Raw genomic sequence first — 25,952 nt, 5'->3', positions numbered from 1 at the left:
GACCCGTCTTTAGTTTTTACGACTCTAGTCCTAACACATGAGAGATAATTTTAACTTGACAAGTAAATATCAGATTTTCATTTTTGGAATAAAGTAAGAAGTATTTGGAGCAGCCTTTTTACTGAAAACAGCTAAGAATGCTGTATTTTTTAAAATGTCAATTATGTATATTTTAAAAACAACTTCATGCCAAAATTTAAGGAAAAACTGAAAATATGACAGAGAAAAGGAGCTTTTAAATCCTGTTTGCTCTGAGAGTATTTGCTAAACTGAGGGAACTTGTTAGTAGTTGGAAGTCAACCCAGGGCTCATTCAAGGGAAGCTAACGAGAATTTCTGCCCCTAATTCTGGAATCTCAAAGGGCTATTTAGACATGAAAAGGGTGAAAACTCACTCTACTTTTTTTTTGGTACAGGGATCAAACTTGGGACCTTGTGCTTGGGAGGCAGGCAGCAGAACCACTAAGCTAAATCCCCAGCCCTCATTCTACTTTTAAACAATTTCAAGGATTGTAAAATGTTGGGAGGCTGTCCCTGGGAGTGACCACTAAATAGATCATAGAAGAAAGTTCACGTCACTTTGATGGTCGAAACATAACTTCAAAATGTGATTTTTTTAAAATAATTTTTTTATGACTTAAAGTTTATCTTTTAAAAAGATTACTTTTTAATGTTGCAGTTATAGGACTGTATGAAGAAGCGACATATCTCCTTTAAATCATGCCTTTATAAAATGATTTTTAAAGGTATAATTCAACATGAAATTCACCATTTTAAATTATAGGAGTCAGTGGTTTTTCATATATTCATGGCATTGTACAGTCAAGACTAATTCAAGAACAATCTTGCTCTCCTCCCCACACAAAGAAACCTTGTATCTGTCAGAAAGGTCCCATTTTCTCCTTTCCCTTTTTAGCCTGTGGCAACCACTAATATTTAATTTGAATTTGCCTTTTCTGAGGATTTCTTTAAATGGAATCATATAACAAAGTTTATCCGTGTTGTAGCAAGAATTAGCACTTCATTTCCTTTTAGCCATTGAATAATATCCCATTGTATGCGCATAGTATATACACTGCATTTTGTGTTTTCACTTTTTAAAAAATAGTTTATTTTTTAGACAGATAACCAAGTACACAAGGAAATAAGGACGTGAGGAATAACCTATAGAAATAATAAATAATTAGAAATAACCTACAAAAGCTTGAATTACTCATCATAGGTTATTAAAATAGCAATGCTATACTACATTTAAGTAAAGTTTGTGTTACCTTAAGACACTAAATGTGGTAATTTGTTACAGTAGCAACAGGAAACTAATACAGTAGTCAATTTATTAGGAGAAAATGGAGATTATAAGCATTCCAAAGGAAGGCATCACAGGAAATAAACAGGACAGGTAGAACAAATAGCTCAAGACAAAGTGGCAGTTTTAAAAACACCAATTAAAGAAAAAAAGTTAATCTGGACTAAAATATTTCAACTTAATGCTGTTTATGAGACATCTGAAATATGTAAAGTTTGGTAAAATTAAAACTACACAGAAAAAGATATCCTATATAAATACTATATAAAAGAAAGCTGTATAGTTGTATGACTGTCAAACAAAATGAATTTTAGTTTAACAGTATTTTTATAGATAAATCACCACACTTATAAAAGGTTTAAGTCACCAATAAGTTATAACAGCTTTAAGTTTATATGAATAGACTAAATACAGGAATACATAAATACAAAGTACATATATAACACTAAGAAAACCAACTGGGAAAGGTGGGTTTGGATTCATTTCTCATATTGGACACCAAGATAACTATATAGAAAATAACAGCATACTAAACACTAGAAGAAAACACAAGTAAATTATTTATGACTAATATAAGGGAAAAACTTTACTATGACAGTCCAGAAATAAAAAGTAAAAGCATAGGGCTGGGGATTTAGCTCAGTGGCTCGGTGGCCTGCCTTGCAAGTACAAGGACCCGAGTTCAATCCCCGGTACCAAAAATAAAATAAAATAAAAATAAAAGCATAAATGAGTATGACTACATATGTATGTGTATATGTTCATGTTTACATATTCATAATACTCCAAAATTTTGTACCAACATAATGCCCCAAATGAAAAGTTCCATACCATAAAAAAACTTTCATGAACAAAAAGGTGCATATGAAACAAATTAATTCCATGTGTAGACTTGGTTTCTACCCCTAAGATATCCTATTACATATATGTAAATATTCCAAAAGTTGAAAAAACAAAAAAATTCTGAATACTTATAGTCCAAGAATTTTAGATAATGGATAGCCTGTCTGCATATATATATGTAGTGTATGTATACTGTGTATTTGTATATCTATAAGAATACACATTTTTGCATAGCAGAAAATATAATAAAGTAAAAAGACAAAGGACAAAGTAGAATAATGTTTGCCACCTATATGATGAACATGAGTTAATCTTCAAAGTCTATAAAGAGCTTCTAAAACTAGAAAAGAAAAAACCAACAGATTATAAAAAAAAAATGAGCAGGATATAATTAGTGAAGAATACATAGGAATAAATATAGAATAAACATAAACTGTTTTCATAACCTTATATGAAAAGGTGCCCAACCTCACTTATAATAAGAGAGATGCAAATTAAAACAACAGAAGATAGGGCCAGGGATTTAGCTCAGTGGTGCTGCTGCCTGCCTCGCAAGTGCAAGGTCCCAAGCTTGATCGCAGGTACAAAAAAAAAAAAAAAAAAAAAAAAAAAAAAAAAAACGCACACAGAAGATAATCATTTCTTTCCTATCACACTGTCAAAAGTCCAGTATTTAGACATTTTGTTGGTGAGAGAACTAAGTGTTCTCATGGTTCAAGAGATGGGGAAATTAGGGAAGGATAGGGGAAATACAAAGAGTTAAGATGAGTTATGTACATGTACCAACTCCCCATGATGAATGTGATCATTATATCCTACAAACGTACTAATAAAAGTACGCTTTAAAAAAAAAAAGTAAGGGCTCTTATATATTGCTATTCGGAATGCAAAATGATATCACTTCAGAGAAGTTTAGCGATACAAATATTCATATAACTATCTTTTGACCCACTAGCTCTGTATTTGACAGATATGTACTGGGAAATATCTAAGAAATATTTGTGCATAGAACTACTGTGGTACTATTTCTGATAGCAAAAGATGAGACAATTCAGATTTTCATCTTAATTTCAACTAAACAACTATTGAAAAATTGAAGCCACGGGGAAAATGTGAACATTCAGTAGTTGTTCAATTTTTTATGTGATAATGATATTTTGGCTCTGCTTTTTTGGGAAAAAAAAGTACCTTCCAAAAATATTTGGTATGTTATAATCCATTACAGATACTGTTTGTTTTAATGCTTGAAGTGATCCGTATTCAACCAGCCAGAGCCTCTTGATGTTAACTTCCTCCCACTGCATCTATTAAAGATTATTACTTAAGTGTTTATGGTTAAAATTACAAGATTGGAATTTATTTAAAAAAAAAAACCAAAAGACAGGGTAAATGAGAAGGTCAAAATGAAATAAGATTTGCCCTAAGTTGATAATTGTTTAATCTGGGTAATGTGGGTTTTGTTGCTCTGTCTTCTTTTGCATGTTTTTCTCCATTTAAAAAAATATATGGAAAAAAATATATGGAGCTTAAATAGGCATAAATGAAGAGAATGCATTTGGAACAAAGACATTAAGACCAAGGTCAAAAATTGGACATGAAGGTCTTATAGCAATTTTATGGTGATTGTAAATATAAAACACTCCCTTTATTTGCATGGTGTCTTATTTGTGTGTGTGCTTCAGATACAGAGTTCAAGATATACTTTTTTGTCAATGTAATTCTAAGGATCAAAGGAACTCATAAAACATACAGTTATTTGTTTATTGGCCCCAAGTATAAAGGCTCTGAGTACTAAAATAATTGATCTGAAAGAAGTGAAAATTTTCTCACAGTTTATATGAGTGCTATATATACTCTTTCAAATTTTGCTTGGGCATATATTGAGATATTTCAAGTATGAAAAATTGAGAATGGAATGGGATCTTCCTTTTTTTGAGTTTTAACATTGAAATCATTCATTTACTGATTTTTGAGCATGCCATTTAAGTAACATAAAGATCCTAAGTTATACAAAATTATATGAGAAGAAAAATTTATCTTTATCTTAAATATTTTTGCTTCAGATCCCTCATTAAGTCTTAGATAATATGATTTAAAGTGATATCTAATGGTATTAAGTATGACAACTTTAACTTGCTTTCTATTCTACCAACAGATTAATAATAAAAACTGGAAGTTTGTGTCTTTTGTTGAATATTGGAAATTGAATGTAATGGCAGCAGAATTTATAAAGAGTTGCTGTAGAGGATGTTTCTATAGTGAAACAGAAACGCACAAGCGTGAGTTGTTTTAATTTCAATCATCATTTACTTTGTGCTTTCTTTGTGGTATTTTGTAATATAGAGATAAATTAAGAATGTTTTCTAATATTGTGGAAGAGGCAGAAACAGAAGGCACACCGAGTAAGTATTCCAGAACTCCAATAACTCTGAAGCACAGTGGAAAGAGGAATGAATTCAACTCAGGAGACATTCTGAACATCCAAGAAGGTGGCATTTGCCATGGAATCCCAGACAGTATTTAGCAAGCTGAGTGGGAACAAGTAGTAAGAGAATGTGCTATAACTAGACATAGGAACAAGTAGTAAGAGAATGTACAATTTCTCATGACAGGTAGGTGGAATGATATAGGAAGAAGCAGGGAGAGAAGTGTGTTTTGGGGGACGGCATATTCTAACAAATGTTTTAATATAAATAAAAATAATATCCAATTTATGAGCTGTACATTAAAATATGCCTTTTATGAATAAATCACCAATAGGGAAGAGAACCATAATTTTTAGGGCCTTAAAGACCCTTGAAGAATTCTCTTTCTATTGTGTGGTTTCATATCTTTTCAGTGTTGACTGGAGCTTTATTTTTCTCTGGCTCTTTCTTGCATTTCTTAGTCTAGTTTTTTTCTTAGTCTAGTTTTGTTAGTGTAATTCTAAGGATCAAAAGGACTTTCTAGTATATTTGAGTATGAAGATATTTCAGTCCACTCTTCTGGTACCAGTAAAACAATACCACTAGGTATTACAGATTGGGTAGGTTTTAACAAAAAGAGATTTATTTTGGCTCGTGGTTCTGGAGGTCCAAGGTCAAGGTGCTGTATCTAATGATGGCCTTCTTGTTGGCAGACTCCCCAGCTACTAGAGGACATCACAGGGCAAGAGAAAGTCAATGTGTGAATCCTGGTCTGTCTCCTGCTTATAAAAGCCACCAGCATTTAATCAAGGGGGTTCCAACCTGATGATCTTATGTAATCCTAATCACCTCCCAAAGGCACCACTTCTCAACGCTGTTTGTTAAATTTCTACCCCCTTATGGCCTCACAATAGGAATTAAGCATTAACATATGAACTCTTGGGAGGGAGACTCAAACCATATCCAATCCATAGCAGAAGGCTCTTTTTTACATTAAAAAATCCAAAAATTCTAGAGCTGGATAAAATGGGTTACAGAAGCCAAGGCAGGGAGAGTTGCTATTATAATATATGTCTAAAGTAAGCATGTAATTTATTTTGGTTTTTTGGGTAGAGATTTTTGTAGTCTTGGATACTTTTGGCTTCTTCGAATGGGTATATGTATTTAAGACTCATGTTACTGACTAGTACTAACGAGAATTTCTTTGTTGATACTATTTTTAAATGACTAGATTTTTACTTGAAAACATTGTGAAATTAGCTACAAAATAAACTTGTTTCCTTCAAGGAACTCTTTAAAAACTGCTTTTACCATTATGATATGATAATGTACTTTGGCAATAACGTATTGATCAAACATTAGCTGGCCAACATTAATCTTGGTCCTAAAAGCGCTTGTCGGGACCTAAAAGTAGTTTATATATCAAGAATTTCTTCTAAAATGATTAAGTATCAAAGTAGTCTAGATTCAGGTTATATGTAGTCAATATGCATATTTGTGACTTTTTTCTGTTGTGTTTTTTTATATATGCAGTATCTATGGAAAAAGACCTTAAAGCCGCAATATCAAATACACAAAATACCACTGTGTTCATACCTCCATTGACTTCTGTTTCTGTAAAGTCTCAAGTTGGCTGTAGTGAGGATTATTTGCTTTCTAAATTACCATCTGATGGGAAAGAAGTGCCATTTATGGTGCCCAAGTTTAGGTTATCTTATATTCAGCCCAGGACACAAGGAACTCCTTCACATCTGGAAGAACTTGAAGGTAAACAGTAAAATGGCAGGGTTTAGAAACTAACATGAAACATTTAAATGGTACTATTGCTATTATTTTGTTCTTTTATATTTTTAATACAAAATTTATGTAAAAACTTTTAAGTTTTGCTTTTCGTATGTTTTGCTTTTTCTATAGAAGAACTTACTGTATAGTAATTTTGAAAATTCACATGCCCGGTACCCAAAAAAAAGTTTTAAAAAATCATTATGTAATCTGGTCACAGTGTAACGTATTTGTGGAGCTCAATAGTCTGTTCATAGTTTTCTTTTATAGAAATAAATCTTACACACACTAAGCTGCCTAAGTGAATATTTGTTCAATTTGTGTATATTTGTTGAATTTCAGAAATATATTTATTGAATATTGACAAATGTATGCAAAAGTATATTCCAAACTTTTAACAAAACCTAGAATATTTGTCCCAACTATTTTTTTCTACTTTATTCTGTTCATCTTCTTAAGGATTTTTCAGACTGTTCCTTTTTTGTTTTGTTTTCCTCTAATCTTTTCTTTTCTTTAGATTAGATAGTGTTGATCTGTTTTTACCTCTGTTATTTCTATCCTGGGGTTAAGCCTATCCAGTGAATGTTTTATTTTAGACATTGCATTTTCAATTCTAGACTTTATATTTCGTTCTTTTTATAGTTTTTACATCTTCTGTAATTTCCTAAATTTATATGATTGTAAGCCATTTTTTAATGTCTTTGAGCTTTAAAATCTTTGCTAATTTCAACATATGGGTTGTCTAGATTTGGATTCTGTGGGTTAATTTTTTCTTGAGATAGGCTACATTTTTCAATTACTTTGTGTATATGAAGTAATTTCAGATTATATTCTGAACATTGAATGTTACATGTTGTGGATAATGTAGATTTGGGAATATTAATCTGAGAAGTTTGTTCTCCTTTATCTTTCTTGCCCTCTCCATCCCTCCTTCTTGTCTTCTCTTCCACCAGACATGTAACTTAGTCAATTTAGACTATTATTTCTTTCTTGAGTATAAGCTCTTGGCTAGTGGTTCAGCGATCTGCCAGATGTTTGAGCAGACTTCATAGAGTTTGGGACTGTCTCCAGAATTCCCACCTTTCTTTCCAGCAACATTGGTTTCCTGGAGTCCTACCCTCTGGTTTTCTGTAAATTTTCTATTGGAGGTCATTTTCCCTCCTCACCCATGGAATTGGAAATTGAACACAGGGCCTTTTCACTGAGCTGTATATCCCTAGGCCTGCCTCCTTTCCTTTCCTTTCCTTTCCTTTCCATTCATTCTTTTCCTCCCTCCTTCCATCCATCCCTCTCTCTCCTCCTTCCTTCTTTCCCTTCTTTCATTTTGAGACATGTTCTCACCAGGTTGCCCAGGCTGGGCTTGAATTTGCAATCCTCCTGACTCATCCTCCCAGAATGCTGAGATTACAGGTATGTGCCACCATGCCTAACTATAGGTGTTTTATACATCCTGTGTGGTGCCATCTTTGGCCTAGACTCAGACTAAAAGTCATCATGAACACATAACTTACTTTGTGCCATTACCTTTTTTTGAAGTGCTATCTATCCAAAATTTCCACTATTTTTCTTTATTCTTCAGGCCTTTGTTTTATTTTGTTTGCTCTAGAGTTTATTATTATCTGTAAGAGAGTTGGATCTGGCCAGGGATTTAGCTCAGCGGTTCGGTGGCCTGCCTTGCAAGCGCAAGAACCCAAGTTCAATCCCTGGTACCCCCCACCACAAAAAAGAAAGAAAGAAAGAAAGAGTTGGGTCTGATAGGAGTGACTTTTTTTTTAAAGAAGGAAAAATGAATCCCATTCCTGCCTGTTATCTTATTTTGTACATGTCAAGTGTCTCTCAAATGGTTTCTCTTAAAAGGGTACCCTGATCAATTTCTTTCATAGTTATTAGCAACTGTGTTAGTTACTTTTCTCTCGTTGCTGAGACAAACTACCTGACACTCAAAGTTAAAGGAGAAAGGGTTTATTTAGCTCAGAGTTTATAGAGGTTTTAGTCCTTAATTGCCTGGCTCCAAGGAAGGGTGGCATATGGCAGAGGGGTATCACAAAGGAGAAACAGTTCATGGGGCTCACATGGTAGCAAAAGCAATAAGGAAACCTTAACAGCATCTTTCTGCCCCTTTTATTTTATCCAGACTACCAAACCAGTCAGTATATTGGTTTAGTAATCATAAGCCCTTAATCCTAGCACCACACACTTCAGATTCAGCCACCTCTGAAAAAGCCACCTATGACTACCTAAGGCTTTGAGGGGGGACATCAAGATCCAAACCATAACAGCAACATTGGAATTAAACTGTACAGTCTTGTAATCTCTTTAGTCACATCATATAATAGGAATATATTCATGGCTTCTTAATGACTCCATAATATTTCCGCATATAGATGTTACACCATCATTTAATAAAAATTTTATTATAAGCCATATGGAGTATTTATATATTATTTGCATAATCAGGTAAGTGAGTTGAGAGATAGATTAACAAATGAAAATATTTTAAGATCATGATACAGTGTATTTACCATTGTTATTCTTTAATTATTTTTGTTATGAGAAATATTTTCATAGAATGGCTTTTATATTTTCTTTATCAATGTGTACTAGTAATACATGAAAATAAAAATTAAAAATTTTTCAAATAAAAATAAGATAACTCTACTGAGCAATATGTGATAGTTTTAATTTGCATTCACTAGAAAACAAATTGCATTTTGAGTTGAATGAAAAATTGCTTACAGGCTTAAGAGTAGAGCAAAACTATTTAATGTATATTTTTGGGAAAAAATATTTAATTAAATTTAAGAAAGTGCTTTTGACACCTAATCATAGAAATCACTTCTATGCTTGAGTGCAGGTATGGATAATGGGCTGCAACAAAGAAGAAATTTTGAAAGATAGAACACTATCAGTAGTGACTAAGATTGTGTTTCAAGTACCATATTTGAAATTTGTTTTGTTGCATTGTTTTACTTACTGATAGGTCTGATTGCAGATGTACATTATTGCTTTGATAACAGATCTTACTGTTTATATTTGCTGTTCTTAATTTTTATCCTGTATCTATCTACCCGCTCATCAGCAGTGTGCATTTTGAGTTTTACAAGTTTTAAATACGGCTTTTGAGAATTGCAAGAAATCATGTAAATTTATATTCAGTGTTATAGAACTATAGTTTGAGAGTATATAAATTGAGAGTTCTACTTGAACCTTTAAAATGACATCAGTATTGCTATTTTAAGTATAGCTTACAAGATAGTGAGCCATCTTTGTTGCTGCTACTGTTTTTTATTTTTATTGGTACATTTGCATGCAAGAAGATTATATTCCTCAGAGGGAGTTGGATTGCTACTATTCTTAAGAGATTTCTCACTAGTGATTAGTGCTACTCTTGTTACTATAAACAAAGACTATTATAACAGTGTTTGTGTGCTAAATGATTTCTGTGTTTAAGATATATAAATGTGTTACTCAGCTTTTTATCACTGAGACTAAAAACAAAGGAGGAAAGGTTTATTTTGGCTCATGATTTCAGAGGCTTCAGTCACTAGTCAACTGGCTCTATTACTTTAAGGCCTGTGATGAGGCAGAAACATGGGTGGAAGGAAATCTGCTTACTTTATAGCAGCCAGGAAGAGAGCATGAGAGAGCCAGAGAGGAGGGGGCTGGGGACTAGATATAATACTAGAGACAAGCTCCCATGTTTTCAACCTGTGATTTCCATCACTTCTCAAAAATGTCACCAAGTTATGATTGCATCAGTGGATTAATCCACTTAATGAAGAGATGGAGCCCTCATGATCCAGTTACTATTTCCTAAAGTCCCACCTTTGAACACATGAGCCTTTTGGAGGACATTTTAAATCTGAACCATAACAGTAGGTAATGGCTTTCTGATATCACAACTCCTCAACACCCCTCTGCCTATGTGCTGTACATGGATTGAACCAGGGATAAAATCTCACCTCCTACCCCATGTTTTATTTTTCTTTTCTGAAATCAATGCAGAATCACTTGTTTCATTTTTTAGCTTAATTCTGAAAATAATCAGTTTCTACTATGTGTTCTATTTTAGGTGGAACACAAAGTTCCACACAGTTACATTCTTTCAAAAAGAATTAAAAGATGGCAATAATTTTTAAACCTTTGAAAAAGTTTGAAAAAGTTTAAACCTTGAAAGGAATTATATCAATTGTTTTACCCTTTTTAAATTATGAGGAATCAAACATATAGCTCTGTGATTTATTATAAAGCAAAAGACCTATACTATGTTCATCACCCAGCTAAATAAATAGAATATTACCAGCAACCCAAAAGCCTCCATCTTCCCTACCTTTAGTTTTCCTTGAGTTTCACTGTGACATTTTCATGCATTGAATATACTGTGTGTTGATTATGTCCATTCTTTCTTCTATCCCCTTGACACCCTTCCTTGCTCCTTTCCAATCCCTAATTTTTGTCACTGTTCTACTTTCAAGTTTTAGTTTTTATTTTTTGCACATATGAGAGAAAATTTAAAATACTTGTCTTTCTATTTATAGTTTATTTTCCTTCACAGTTCTATCTGATTTCCTGGAAATGACAGGATTTCACTTTTCTTTATGGCTCAATAATATTCTATACCATATTTTCTCTATCCATCTGTTAGACACTTAGGCCGATTTTCAATCTTGGCTATCATCAATAGTGCCATAATAAATATGAGTATACAAGTATCTACCATATACTGGCTTCATTTCCTTTGGATGTCTACCTAGGAGTGGTATAGACAGATCATAGAGTATTTTTAGTTTTTTTTCATAGTTGTTATAATTGTCCCTTTTTGTTACTTCTCACCACCTAAGCACATATTCCTAAATATTGTAGTTTAATTTTTTTATTTTTTGACCTTTATTTAAAAGAACTGGTGTGTTCAGCTTATGTTCTTTTGTTTATGGAGTTTTTTCATTCAGCATTGTTTATGAGATTCATTTAAGTTGTTTTGTTTTCATATCTATACATAAGTGTATATTATAATTCTAAATGGCAGCTGGGCATGGTGGCGCACGCCTGTAATCCCAGCACTCAGGAGGCTGAGGCAGGAGGATCACTGTGAGTTTGAGACCAGCCTGGGCTACATAGTAAGTTCCAGGTCAGTCTCAACTAGTGAGACCCTGTCTCAAAAAAATAAATAAATAAATAAATAACAATAATAATAATTCTAAATGACTGGTTTACAGTAGTGTTTCTTTATGGCATTCTGAAAGGTATTGTTATGTGGCAAGTAGATACCATTTATTTTACTGTTGATGGACGTCTACCATATCATTCAGACTTTGGCTATTATTGGTAATGATACTTGGAAATTTTCATGTGCATGCCTCTTAATGCACGCATATAGCAGTTTTAGTTGTGTAACGTCTGAAATGGCATTGTTGGGTATATATCATTGGGTATAAATATATTCAATTTTGGTAGAAATTGACAGAATTTTCCACAGTTATTGCATCAATTCACATCCCAACAACAAAGTACAGTACAATAGTTTACATTGTTCTGCCTTCTTGTGAACACTTGATATTGTCAGTCTTTTAGTTTTAACTTTACAGGTGTGTAATAGTATCTCACTGGAGTTTTAACTTCTCTTTCCCTCATGACTAATAAGATTAATAGTGTCTCTTCTGAAGTGTAAACCAATTTATATATAGGCTTGACTGTCCTTTTTACTGATTCATACAAATTCCTCATATGTTCTAAATGTGAATTTTTTTCCAGTATATTTATTACATGTATATTCTACTCTGTGGGTTAGCTTTACTCTCTTTACTCTCTTAAGCTTTACTCTCTTAAGTTTTGACAAATGGAAAATTTAACTTTTAATATAATTAAATTAATTCATAGATACTGTGTTCTTGTTCCATTTAAAAAGTACTTCCTAATGTAAAATCTTTCTTACAAGTTAACTTAAACATAGAAGTTTAGTTGTTTTTCCTTTACATTTAATTTAGATCTATAAGCCCCTGGAATGAGTTTTTTATGAATCTGTTTGCTTAAATGATTTTTTCTTATATCAACATTTAGTTGTCTTAACATATTAGTGAAAATATGCTGTGTGAGGCCACCTTGATTATAAATCGGGTGTCCATACAACCAGTATCTCTTGCAGGGCCTATTATTCTGTTCTGTTGATCTATTTCTCTATAATTCTGCCAATTTTCTGTTCTTAATGCTCAGTAAAGCAAACCTTTTGACTTTTCTTTTTTTTTCTTTTTTGCTAAAGATTATCTTTTTGTTTATTCTTGGTCCTTACTGTTTCTGTATAAATATTTTCTGTTCATGTGTCACTTGATTTCCAACTTAATTGCATTGTTGTAAGAAAATATCCTTAGTGTGAGTTCAGTCCTTTTATTTTTAAAAGCCACTCAGTGTTTTTCAGCACATGGTCTATTTTTATGTTTATAAATGTTTAGTGTCTTGTTGAAATTCAAACAGTTATTTTTCATTTAAAAAATGTTTTGTATGTAAGTAGAAAAACAAGAAGAAACTCAGATCACAAAATATAGAAGTGTCTTGGGGCAAAGAAAAGTGCCAACGGTTTATAAGACTGCCTTAAGAGCAGAGTTCCTGTCTGTCTTGCATAGTACATCACACAGTAAGAACTCTATAAATGCATGCTAATTTTATTTAGATATTAAAGGCATGTAATTTAATGTGACTTGAAGCAAAATTTTCTCCTTTGCCTTGAGTGTACTACCTACCTGTTTGCTAATAACTCCAAGAAAAGAATATAAAATATTACAAATACTTGCTTTTCAGGATCTGCCCGGGCATCTTTTGGAGATAGAAAAACAGAACTTTCCAGTCTATCCCAGCATGGACCCAGCTATGATGTATATAACCCATTCTACATGTATCAGCACTTTTCACCTGATTTGAGTCGGAAACGTTTTCCTCCTCATTCAGAAGCAACAAGACTATATGGATCAGGTATGAAAATTAAGTTTTTGTACTTTTTCCCTGTTTCTCTTTTAAAATTTAGGAATCAAATTAAGACACTGGCAGAAATTATTCTTATTATTAAAAACAATTTTAAAATAAGCAAAATAAACCTTTATAAATGTTTTGACAATTATGGCTTTTGTGTTATGATTAATATAAAAATTGAAAAACTAATGCATTATGTCTGTTCATAGTTCATAATTCTATTTAACTTCCTTTTTTGAAAGTTTTGTTTTTGAGTTGTTTTGTATACATTTTATATATCATCAAACCCATAAACTACAAGAGATAATTATGAACTTTTTTTCTTTTCTAGTCATTTAAAATAAAGTTAAAAAGTCATGATGTGATTAGAAATATAAGAAAATGCTTAAGTAATTATAGAATGTTTTAGCCTCATATTTGAAACTATCAGTGACAGACTATTATGTCCATGTCTGCTTCATAAAATTCTCACTTTTCAGGATGAGGTACTAAAAACAAAAAAGAAATAGTTGTTTAAGGGTCTGCCTTGTGCCTTGTGCTTAAGAGGTACACTAGAAATACCAGGAGTACATGGGATTCTGAATTAATTTTTTTAATGTGAGAAATGCTTATAAAATAAGTCACATTACATTTAGCACAGAGTACTCACAAATCTCTTAGTTTATTTTTAGAAAGATTGGAAAATATAAGCAAAAAAATATTTTCAATATTTGATGTGCATGTGAAAATGTGTTTGATTTCTGTTGACTTCAGTTTAAATAAAGTAAAATAATTGAAAAAGAAATATTTTAGGTGTCACCATAGGTGATTTCTTATGTAGATTTGCACATAATGTTCATGATGTATTTACTGTAAGGATTTAGATTATAGTAAATGAGTAAGATTCCAGTGTTTTGTTTTCCTTACTAGAAGTACTTTTTTCTTTTCCCTTTGTAGTTTGTGATTTAAGAGCCAGCAAACTACCTGGTTCCCCTGGGCTGAGCAAGTCTATGTTTGATCTTACAAGTTCATCTCAACGATTCATCCAGGTAGTTATATAAATTTAATTAAATGAGACAGTATTTTTTTTTCAAATTAAAACTTCAGGAATGCCTAAATTCCCTTAGGAATACCATCGTGTACATTTTTGTAGATGTACAGATATCTATTCTAATACCTAACAATAAATACTTATCATTTGCTATATGCATTATTTTAGGAAGGCCTCAGTTGACTAATAAAAGGCAATATTTTTCTTTTTCTTTGCATGATTTTTATATCTCAGTATGCACTTACAGAAGCTTGGGATTTAAAATAGTACAGTGTAGTAGTTGGAAGCCTATTAATTTAACTTTCCTGAACATAACCAACTGGTTATTAAACAGTAGTATTTCTGTTGAGATGTAGGGCTTTGATTTGCTGATATTAACATAGTATGCTGTTGTTGAGAATTTTTTGATACTTTAAAAATCTTTCATTTTTAGTGCAGATAAATTGTGACTGTTTAAAATTGGGAAATTGAAATAAGCAACATAAAAAGATAAATCATCTGTTTTCCTGCATGTGAATGTAAAAATACTGTGAAAATGTTTTTAAATATACTTGTGGACTTCTTTCCCTGTGAATATATATATATATACATAGCTCTGGCAAGTTAATGTTTTGCAGACTTAATTATTTATAACAATAGTTATTTAACATGTGTCAGAAATGTTTGAGAGCTTGTTAAAATATGATTGCCAGGCCTTACCCCCAAAGTTTTTGTGGGGCCTGAATTTTTATTTCTACCCAGTTCCTATGTGTTGTTGACATTGCTGTCTGAAGGACCATGTTTTCATAATGCTGTTTTACATACCTGTAAGTAGCTGGCTACTTCCAAATATATTTTTGTTTTTTATTAATGTTTTTAACTATGAAACTTAAGAAGTAATCTATTGTAAAACCAAATCCCAAAACAGCAAAGGCTTTCCAATATATTATCTAGTAAGATATTTAAAATTTTCCTATAATATACACAGAAAGTTTTTTTCCCATTTATTTTTTAAAAGTGGGGAGTTCTGGATTGGGAGTGGTGGCGCACACCTGTAATCCCAGCACTGGAGAGGTTGAGGCAGGAGGATCGCTGTGAGTTCGAGACCAGCCTGGGCTGCATAGTGAGTTCCAGGTCAATCTCAACTACGTAGTGAAACCCTGTCTCAAAAACTAAAAAAAAAAAAAAATTGAGGAGTGCTGACCAGTAACACAATCAAAATATCAGAATCCTTTAGATTTTATATGCAATTCCTGACTAAAGAAGAATTTTATTTGTAGAGACATGATTCATGGTCCAGTGTACCCAGTAGTTCTTCTTCAAGAAAAAATTCTCAGGGGAGTAACAGAAGCCTAGGTAAGGAATGAAGTGTACCATTTTATACTTTTAAGAGAATTCTTTCATTAGTAGGCTGAAAGTATATATAAGTAGATATTTTAAATTATGCCTGATTATATCTATGTTGGCAGTACTGTTAACATATGGATACTCAGATCAGAAGGTCTTGGTGTTTAGACATGAATGAATTTTTTAAAAGTTGAAACTATTCTATATCTTTTGTTTGTTTTAAAATAGATGAACAAAGGAACTCTCAGAAGCATTCAGTACTAAAACCTTCTAAGTGTTATTTGGGAAGATTTTTCAGCTTTCAATCCCTCACACTGGAATTTGGTTTTTAGTTGTGTGCTTTTTATAGTACACTTTCCTCCTAGAACTTCAATAAGAACATAGATTTTTCTTATAAAATTGGGAACTTTAAGAATTAATTACAATATTTTTAAATCATGCCTTTAAAATTGGATTGTGTCAAAATTTAATTGGGTTAGAAACATTACATAGAATTTTAAACATCTTTATCCTTTTACAATTCAGACACGATTACTCTATCAGGAGATGAAAGAGATTTTGGGAGATTGAATGTGAAATTGTTTTATAATTCTTCAGTAGAGCAGATCTGGATCACAGTTTTACAGGTAAATTACTGTAGTTAATATTTATTACAAATTGCGTATTTAGATGTTTTAAGTATGTAGTATTGCCTTCTCCTGGGGGGCCAATATTGTCTTTGGAATTTAAGATTCTATAGTATTTTGCAGAAAAAAGTGTTTAATAAAGTATTTAAGAAAACAAATCTGTCAGTCATGGTGGTATACTCCTGTAATCCCGGCTACTTGGGAGACTGAGGTAGAGGATCACAAGTTGGAGGTCAGCCTGAACAGCTTCGTGAAACCCTATCTCAATAAATAAAATAAAGTATTGGAATGTACAGTGGTACAGCACTTATCTTCCTATGTAAAGTGCTCTGGGTTCAAACCCCAGTACTAAAAGAAGAGAAAGAAATCTGTGGTATGATGGAAATATGTATGTTTTTAACTTCTTTTCTTGAAGGAGGTTGAAGCAGGAGAAACACCAAGAGTTTAAGGCCAGCCTGAGCTACATAGTGATTTCAAGGCCAGCCTGAACTACATAGTGAGACTCTTGACTCTAAAAAACCAAAAAATTAAATAAAAAGAATGAGATAAAGAAATCGATATAATAAGATTACTGACATTTAGAAATGGGAAGAAAGGAGCTAAAGGTGTAGGGAAGGTGGGATGGGTAGGGGAAGGGTAATAAGGGAAAAGAAAAAAATGTGAGATAATGAAAAGATGAAAATAACGTGTTTGTAGATGGGGAGGGGAGGAGGGGGTGAGGGAGGGCAAGGGTAAGGGGGAAAAAATGAGAATCAAGACTTGTCATGTAGAGGTACAAGATCCCAACAATGAATGTAACTGTACTGTATCCCTAAAATGTACCAATAAACTCAATTAAAGCTGGAAAAAAAAAGCAATCGATATAACATCTAGAATATTTAATGTGGATAAAACATGGTGTCATATACTAAAGTTTATTTTTAAATTTTTTAATTAATTTTATTGGTACATTTAAGGTACACAATGTAATGACATTCATCATTGGAAATTTGCACCTTTGCTTAATCCATTTTAGTTCTTATTTTTCCCCATTCCCCTGCCCTCCCTTCAACCCCTCCACCCCTCCCTATCTACAAAGACTTTGTTTCCATTTTATATTTTTCTCATGCTGATTCCTTTCCCATCTTTCTTTTCCCCTACTCCTCCCCCTTTCCCTTGCACTTTGCACCTTTTCTTCCTATTTCACATTATCTATTATACCTTTTAATCTGTATTTATACTTTCAGTTTCTCACACTAGGGAAACCGGTATTTACACGTCTGTCCTATTTAGTTCACTTAAGAGAAGTAATTAGTTCAATAAATGTGTAAAATATTTGCAGAGTCCATTGTCATGTTCAAACTTTGCTTTTATTCTTTTTTAGTGCAGAGATTTAAATTGGCCCTCTACTTATGGAGACACTCCCACTATTTCCATAAAAGGAATACTAACATTACCCAAACCAGTGCATTTCAAATCTTCACCAAAGGAAGGTTCCAATGTAAGTGGCCGTTTGTGTTTGAATTTCTTTTCTGTTTTTTTTTTTTTCATATCTGTCACTTTTATCAATGTAAAGAATGAGAATAAGAAAGTGTTTTGTTTTGGAGAAACTAAAATTTATGAAAATAATGCTTAGGAAGAATTTTTAAGGATGTGGAAAAGTGTTCTTAGTAGAATAAAGAGTAATCAAAAAATTGGGGTATGAATATGTATGTGTATATATCAGGATCTCACTTGGTGAAAATATTCATCATTGAAAGGCTACATAGCTTTTGTAGATAGGAAGGACACCAATAGTTGCAGAGAGACTAAGGAGGGGTAGGGGTTTAACAAAAGAATAAGAGGGTTGGGGATTTAGCTTAGTGGTTCTACCACCTGCTTCAAAAGTGCAAGGTCCTGAGTTCGACCAAAAAAAAAAAAAAAGGAAGAATTGAGATGTATTTTGTACCAAATCCCCACAATAAATGTAATCATTGTATAATGTGAAGATGTACTAATAAATTTTTAAAAAGAAAGTCTGCATGGAAATAAATCTTAACTCTGGTTACAATCCTAACACTCAAGGATGAATACTTTCCAAATTAAACAATTTAAGATTTAGTCTTCAAGTATAACTAAGTTATGAAAAATATTCTTATATTAAAACCTATATAGAGTCTTTTGTTTTTAAAATGTATTTTCATATATCAGGTTGTTTGAGAGATATCTATTATGGCAAAATGTGGAAAATGTGAAGTAAACCAGCACACTTGCTTAATTTGTAAGCTTGTTAAACATTTTATGTATAATATATTATTAGTGCTATCTGATGGTTTGAGTGTCTACAAAAGAAAGATATCTTAGTGAATGGAAGGCTGTTAGAAACACAATTCTGACTTATAAATATGAGTGATTATATATAATAAGAGTAAAATTTGAGACACAGTATCCAAAATATTTGTCAGTTGCCCAGATATCTTACCTTTTCAAAGGACATGCTAAACATGGTTATAAGGGAGTATATAGCAAAGAACAGTCTGGTCTGGTCTCCATTAAAAGAAAATTCTGGTCTCAATATGAAAAGTTAATCTAGTTATTGACTGCTCTCTTACATGTGATTTCTTAAACCATTCTCAACTATTGAAGAATGTGGTAAGTGGCAGGAAAAATGCTCTAAAACCAAAGATGTAAAACTTCTAATTTTTGAAAAGGAAAAGGCTATATTCTGGCGGGCTTGAAAATTCCTAAGTAATTAAAAAGATTATTTATGAGGTAAAGGAATGTAGTATTCAAGATAAACTGAAAAACAAGTTTTGGCCCTTCTCATTTTCATTTACCTTAAAAATATTTTTGTCATTGTAAAAAATTTTTCCTAGATGTAAAATAAAATATTACTTTGAAAGATATGTCAACTTTTCTTTTCAGTCCTCTTATTTATATATTTTATATATTATATTTTTAAGGCTATTGAATTTATGGAAACTTTTGTATTTGCTATTAAACTGCAACATCTACAAACTGTAAGGCTTGTATTTAAGATTCAAACCCAGACTCCCAAGAAGAAAACCATTGGAGCATGCTCTCTATCACTTAGAACTCTTAGCACACAGGAAATGGATTACTCTTTGGATATAATACCATCTTCAAAAATTTCTGTAAGTGATAATAGTATGATATGTTAAAAGTATTTCATACTTTTAGAATGGTTTAATGGATTGTTTTTTGTCTGTTGGAGGATAAGAATATAAGATAATCAAGAGGATCAAGAAGTTCCTCAAAAAGCAATAATATCACTTAAAATATTTTAGAAATAATCTGTTGTTTCATTATTTTGTTTTGAGACTAGGTCTTGTTACATAGTTCAGGCTGACCTTAAACTCACTGTTTCATTGGTAGCAATCCTATAGCACATGTGTTGCAGTGGGTTGTTTGTTATCACTGAAAGCTCTAAAAGGTTTGGAATCACTGTACTATGTGGTCCAGACTGGCCTTGAACTCATGTTGATCTTCCTGCCTCAGCCTCTCTCTAGTGCTGAGATTATAGGCATGTACCACCATGCCTAGTGGAAATAATTGACAAAACTTAACATACCATTTTTCTTTCTCCATTGGTAAATAACCTTGGGTATGCTAAGTCTTAGTAAGATTTCTGAATGTTATGGTCTTTCCTTATTCTCATTCTTATTCCTTTAAATTCATGAACAATTATGTTTCTTTATTTGGTCAGTTTTATGTTTCTCTTATTTTTCACTCTGGGGGTCTTGGAATCCACATAAGTACACTGGTTTATGTTATATTTCACAGACAGATTTACCAATTGTCTTTTGTTGATGACCAGCAATACCAACAAGCATATTTTCATTTTTCTCCTTCTCTAAGGCTCCTTCATTTTACTGTTTGCCTCAGGTTTTCTTTGACCTTTTCTTTATTATTTACTGCCTCATCACTTTAACTAGCTTCCTCCCTGCCAGCTTTCTTTGGCCTGTTTCCATTCAGAGTTAGTAATTCAACTCTTAATCCACAAATCTATTTATTTTAGGAATCTTTTGTCTTTTAATTTAGGTAATACCTACTCTGATTTCTAAAATTAGAAAAATAATCTCATATATCCTTTTAAATTATATTTCGCTTATTCTTAAAAATAATGTGACTACATGCAGTTCTTTTAAAAGTACAGTGTATTCCTTTTGGTTAATTTTACTGGCAATTTCTTCAGTAATACTACTTAGGAATTTAATTTGTTTTTAAGTTAAATTGTCTTTTTATTTTTTTTAAAGTTCAGTATGTAGATATAACTTGTAGTTTCCATGCAAGTTAATACCTTCAATTTAAAGAATTCATGACATTTATCTTCATAACTTTCTTATAACTTATGACTATAAATACCAATAGAAAATAATGCTTTCAATTTTTGCAGCTGTAGCTCCTTATATTTAAATTTTTAAAATATTTCTAAAGCTTATTATTATTACTTAATGGCTTTTTTTAATATATAGGTTTGCCATGCAGAACTTGAACTGGGGACCTGTTTTCAAGCAGTAAATAGCAGGATTCAGCTGCAAATTCTTGAGGCACAGTATCTTCCAAGCTCAACACCTCTGACTTTGAGTAAGTATATCAGTTGTTCAAAGTGCATCAAATACAGAGAGAGATTACAATTAGATGAGCATCAAGAGATCAGTGGATTAAAATCTTCACTCAATAAACAACCAGGAGTCATGATATTTTAGTTGCTAGACCTGGTTCACTTGGCTACCCCTAGATATGGAGGTCTAAGGTCAGCCCTACCTCAAGGGCCAAGAGGAGGGTAAGAGTGCTCTTTCCTTTTTCTACCGGAGGACAGGAACTATCCGGAGCCAGTAAGAGCAACAGATGTCCACTATAGCTAGAAAGACTAAAAATAAATGAAATTGGGCATTAAACTCAGGAATATAGAAAAATAGCAAAATAAAAGATAGATAATAGGCAATAGGGAGATCTTTTTCAAAGGGGAAGGGGAATAAGAGAGGAAGGAAGGGATGAGGGAGGGAAGGGAAAACAGGTTGATAAAAAAGAACTGAAAAAGAAAAAATGGAAACAGGTTTTGCAAATGGGAAACAATCCATGAGGTGGAAGGAGAGGGGAGAGATGGAAAAGGTAGGGAATGAATAAAGAATTTAAGATGTGTTATGTACATGTACCAACTCCCCACTATAAATGTAATCATTATGTATTACAAACATGTATGATAAAAAAATTTTAAAAACAGAAGAAAAAAAAAGAGATTAAAGCTAAGTTGAAGTTGATTAATACAAAGATAATACCAAAACCTTTTTCTCTGAAAGGATTATTAGATAAATCTAGCTGGTTGCATGAAGCAAAAAGTAAGGAAGAAAACGAATGATATTCTGAACAAAGAAGAGGATATAATTTCAAATTCAGAAGACATTTGATAATAAATGACAGTCTCATGTAAAGTGTAATTATACTAATTGGCTTGGATATCCATATAAAAGAAATGACTTTCTGAGAAATTAACTCAAAAAGAAGAAATCCGAAACGAATACCAGTTAGCAAACTGCCTCTAATAAAAACCACTGAGCCAAGATAATTTTACTAGAAGATTCTACCAAACTCTGAAGAATATATAATTCCTGTTCTGTATAACCTTTTAAAGAACAGCCAGGATTGAGCTCAGTGGCACCGTGCCTGCCTCATAAGCGCAAGGTGCTCAGTTTGATCCCCAGTACTAAAATAATAATAATAATAAATAAAAAACATGCAAAACATAATTCTCTGAGTTTAACCTATTCTTTTTCATTACTGGGGATTGAACTTCAGACCTTGCACTTGCGAGGCAGGTAGTGGAACCACTGAGCTAAATTCCTGGCCCCAGGTTAACATATTCTTGATATCAAAGTAGAATGAATATCACACTAAAAAAGTAACTACAGAAAGGTATCACTTAATGTAGGGTAGAGAAAAAAATCCTAAAATAAAAGTATTAGCACTTTCTTGTGCTATAGGCATCATGTGTCAGCCTAGGAAGGTTGTGTGTGTGTGTGTGTGTGTGTGTGTGTGTGTGTGTTCTATTCATATTCATATTTATTCATTCTAAAATCTACTTGTGCAGTATTGGATACCAAAACAATGCTTCTCTTGTTGTCTTGTGTATGGTAAGCAAGCAGTCTACACTGAACTACACCCCTGGCTCAGATGTCTCATAACTTTTAGATATATCAGTGTGAATTTCCTCTAATGCAGTTTGTAACTTTTAAGAGTTGACGCCCCTCCACTTTTTTTTTCCTGACTTTGTTTAGTCTTTGGTGTAGGTATATTTTTCTTGATGCTTATTATTATTATTTATGGGAAGGATAGTTCATACAAACTCTTGTACCATTGTTGGAAGCTCTGCATATCAAGCCTAAAGAATAGATTTTTTTTCTAACAGATATATACTTAACTGAAGTCTCAAGCAAATAATTTTTCAAATATAAAATTTTGAAATAAATACTCTCAATTTCCAATGAGTTGGACCTCTCTTATGTATAATTCTTTTTAGCATGTACTCTTTTGCTGCCAAATGTTATTTATACCTACAATTCTGTGTTGTTCAAACTAGAGGCAGATTAAATTCGTTTGAGGCTATAGTAATCATCTGTAAAGTGTGGTAAAGGTTACGAAGTTGTCTAGAGGTGTTTTCAGATATCAGTAGGTCTTTAAACCTTTAAAAGGTTTATTTATATTTTTTATACAAAACACAACATGTAGATGTATACTTTTATGAAAATTTTTAAAATCAGGTTTTCTTGTTTCATAGGTTTTTTTGTGAAGGTGGGAATGTTTAGCTCAGGAGAGTTGATTTATAAGAAGAAGACACGCTTACTGAAGGCCTCCAATGGAAGAGTAAAGTGGGGAGAAACTATGATTTTTCCACTTATACAGAATGAGAAAGATATTGTTTTTCTCTTTAAGCTTTATGGTCGAAGTTCTGTCAGAAGAAAACAATTTGTGGGCCAGGTTAGTAGGGGGTTTTGTCTTGAATTTCTTCCTTTTATTTTCCTATACTTTTAAGCAGTTAAAGGCAATGCAATATAAAGTTAAAGTTGAATAGAGTAAGATTCTTCAGCATAAATGAAGTGTTATGCCACAAAAATCAAATTTTGTTCAATTTTTTTCTTTAATAAAAGGAAATGGGGGCTGGGGATTTGACTCAGTGGCTCTGTCACCTACTTTGCAAGCTCAAGGTCTCTAGTTTGATCCCCAGTACCAACCACAAAAAAATACAAGAAGATGGAATTTCTGAGTGAACAGACTTAACATTAAGCTGTTTTCTAAGCTAGTCATCTTTAAAAACTTAGGTTTTTCTTAGGTTTTCAGTATTACTGATTCCTTTGTGGAAAGGGAGAACATTAAGTCAAACTTTTTAAGATTTTGGCTATCAAATTTAGTTTGTTTCACTTCAATTTAATGTTTAACATGAATACTTTTTATATACTGTTAACTGAATTATGTTAAATTTGAATCCTAGAAAACATTAATTTTTAGAAAGATTGAGATAGTCAATTCTGGTACTTCAATTAATCTATTTAAAAATTACTATTAATTAGTATGTGACAGTATAACATAGGCTTACTTTCCAATCCTGTAGGAACTTGTCCCCCTTTTTAATTTTTTTCCTTATTCTCAGTAGAATAATGTGGCAGGTGACCATTATCTTTTATCTTTGTTTGAGCCACATTTAAATTCTGAAATCTACATTATTGGTTTAAAAGCTTCGGCTTGACAATATGATGTTACTAACAGTCTACATAAAATCCTCAAATTACACACACACACACACACACACACACACATATGAATTTTCAAAGATTGATGTCAACTTCTTTGACTCACTTATTCATATAATTTACCTAAATTATTAATTTTAAATGTTGTAGTTTTGTTTCTGCATTTATTCTTATTTAGAAAAGAGTTTGAATTAAAGAATTTCATGTAATTAGCATACTTCTTATAACCAGGAGCCTAGGAAGTCAAATAAAGTTTTTCTGTAACATCAAACTCAGCTATCACATATGATTGGAACAGGAAATTTACTTAAAAGATGATTTTTTGGCTAACAATTCTGAAAAGGTTCTTGATTGTTGTCTGTTCCCTATAGCTTCTCTGATAGCCTAAGGTGTTATCTTGGTAGCATAACCTCATGAGAACTCAAGTTCTCCCTCTCCTTTGTCAACCAAAACACTCTAATGTTATCCATTTCGTGTATTGTGGTTTTTTGTAAGATACTGTTTGAAGGAAAGTTTCTTTATACCAGGAATGAAAAGGAAAAAGTTTGAAAACCAATGACCTACTCTAATTTTCTTTACTTAAAAGAATTAGAAACTGAGTCTCCAGAGAATTTAATGTCAACATAATAGCCTATGTTAGTGATAGACCTAAGGTAAGAATTTGGATTATTTGATTCCTTGTCAATCTTGTCTCCCTGACATGTTACCACCATGATATGTAATCATGCATAACATTATATAGTTTTCCCACTCATTTACATGTATTTACTAAAGTTATATATGAAATAAGCACTATGAAATTACTATGAATAAAGAGTGACTGTTAAATTTCAGTTAAGACAGTTTTATATAATGTAAAATGTGCTTAAATGCATCTTATTTACTAATTTAAATCATTAACCTCAGTTTAATCTCTACAGACCACTCTTTTTGAGTGGTTAGGATCAATTTTAAATTTAATTCCTATGTTGAATAAAAAAGACTCATAACGGTATCAGGGGAAATGATTTTGTAATATCCCACCTTGAATTTTTTAATTGAATAAGACTGTATAAAAGAGCCTATAGAATACCTAAACAGGTTCAATGTTTTAAAATTTAAGCATCAGATGGAGGAGTTAACCTACCTTTTGGAAAGCTAGTAAGGTATTTACTGAAAAATATATATATCAAACTTTGAAATATCTTTTATTAGAAAGAATAATGAAGTGTTTGGAATGAGTTATCATTATTGTGTTAAATGATTATATTGTTCCTTTACAGGTTTGGATAAGCGAAGACAGTAATAGCATTGAAGCAGTGAACCAATGGAAAGAGACAATTACAAATCCTGAAAAGGTTGTTACCAAGTGGCACAAATTAAATCCATCTTGACTTTACACATCAATTTCATGAAAAAACAACTTGATATTCTATTAGAAGACATATAATTTCAATTTGCTAAAAAGTGTAATGAATTTTGTCAGATATCCAAAGTGAAGGAATTCTTTAAAACAGTGTCCAAATATAATAAAATCATAGTATTAAAAAGTCTATGAGAATATCATCTGTAGATGGGTATTTCTATATTATGTTTTTGGGTTTTTTTAAGCTTTACCTGGATATCAAAAATCTAGTATATCAAATTCCTATTAGCACTCTTAGACATTTAAAAGACTTTCCCATTATTCTAGTACTAAGAATTATTGATTAGATCTTGATTCCAATGTTCATCTCTTCCTTATAGTTTGTCTTGGCAAAAATGAATTGAACCATTTCAACTATAGTATTTTCTATATTTAGGGAAAATTTTTGCTCTGTGTGTATAATTTCTTATCTATATGGCATTATATTGACATTTTGTAAGTGACTTATTGCCAAGAAACAAGAAATAGAAAACTACACTTAGGAAAGAATAAATGAAAGCACCAGAAGGCTGAAGTTTAATTTGAGAACTGAAATGTGCATAA

The 25,952-nt window shown here is 32.1% G+C and overlaps 1 protein-coding gene across 4 annotated transcripts in view; it reads left to right on the top strand.

Moving 5' to 3' along the window:
- Tc2n (tandem C2 domains, nuclear) overlaps window positions 1-25,536 on the top strand; it is a 31,409-nt gene extending 5,873 nt beyond the window's left edge. For 3 of the 4 annotated variants that reach the window (XM_010616315.3, XM_010616314.3, XM_010616316.3), the window contains exons 2-12: window positions 4,304-4,427; window positions 6,087-6,320; window positions 13,128-13,298; window positions 14,232-14,323; window positions 15,585-15,660; window positions 16,177-16,277; window positions 17,641-17,757; window positions 19,199-19,390; window positions 20,732-20,843; window positions 23,035-23,234; window positions 25,267-25,536. In XM_010616315.3, the coding sequence (XP_010614617.1) occupies window positions 4,361-4,427; window positions 6,087-6,320; window positions 13,128-13,298; window positions 14,232-14,323; window positions 15,585-15,660; window positions 16,177-16,277; window positions 17,641-17,757; window positions 19,199-19,390; window positions 20,732-20,843; window positions 23,035-23,234; window positions 25,267-25,377 (1,473 nt within the window). In that variant the 5' untranslated portion in view covers window positions 4,304-4,360 and the 3' untranslated portion in view covers window positions 25,378-25,536. Of the gene's footprint in view, window positions 1-3,747; window positions 3,768-4,303; window positions 4,428-6,086; window positions 6,321-13,127; window positions 13,299-14,231; window positions 14,324-15,584; window positions 15,661-16,176; window positions 16,278-17,640; window positions 17,758-19,198; window positions 19,391-20,731; window positions 20,844-23,034; window positions 23,235-25,266 lie in introns of those variants that run through there. The other variant, XM_010616313.3, reaches the window with a different exon arrangement.
- The last annotated feature ends 416 nt before the right edge of the window (window positions 25,537-25,952 follow it).

This window comes from Fukomys damarensis, unplaced genomic scaffold (genome assembly GCF_012274545.1).
Source record: "Fukomys damarensis isolate Sample0158 unplaced genomic scaffold, DMR_v1.0_HiC HiC_scaffold_21, whole genome shotgun sequence".
Classification (NCBI taxonomy): Eukaryota; Metazoa; Chordata; class Mammalia; order Rodentia; family Bathyergidae; genus Fukomys; species Fukomys damarensis.
Note: the sequence above shows the minus strand (reverse complement) of the source record. Positions and strands in the feature narration are given on the sequence as shown.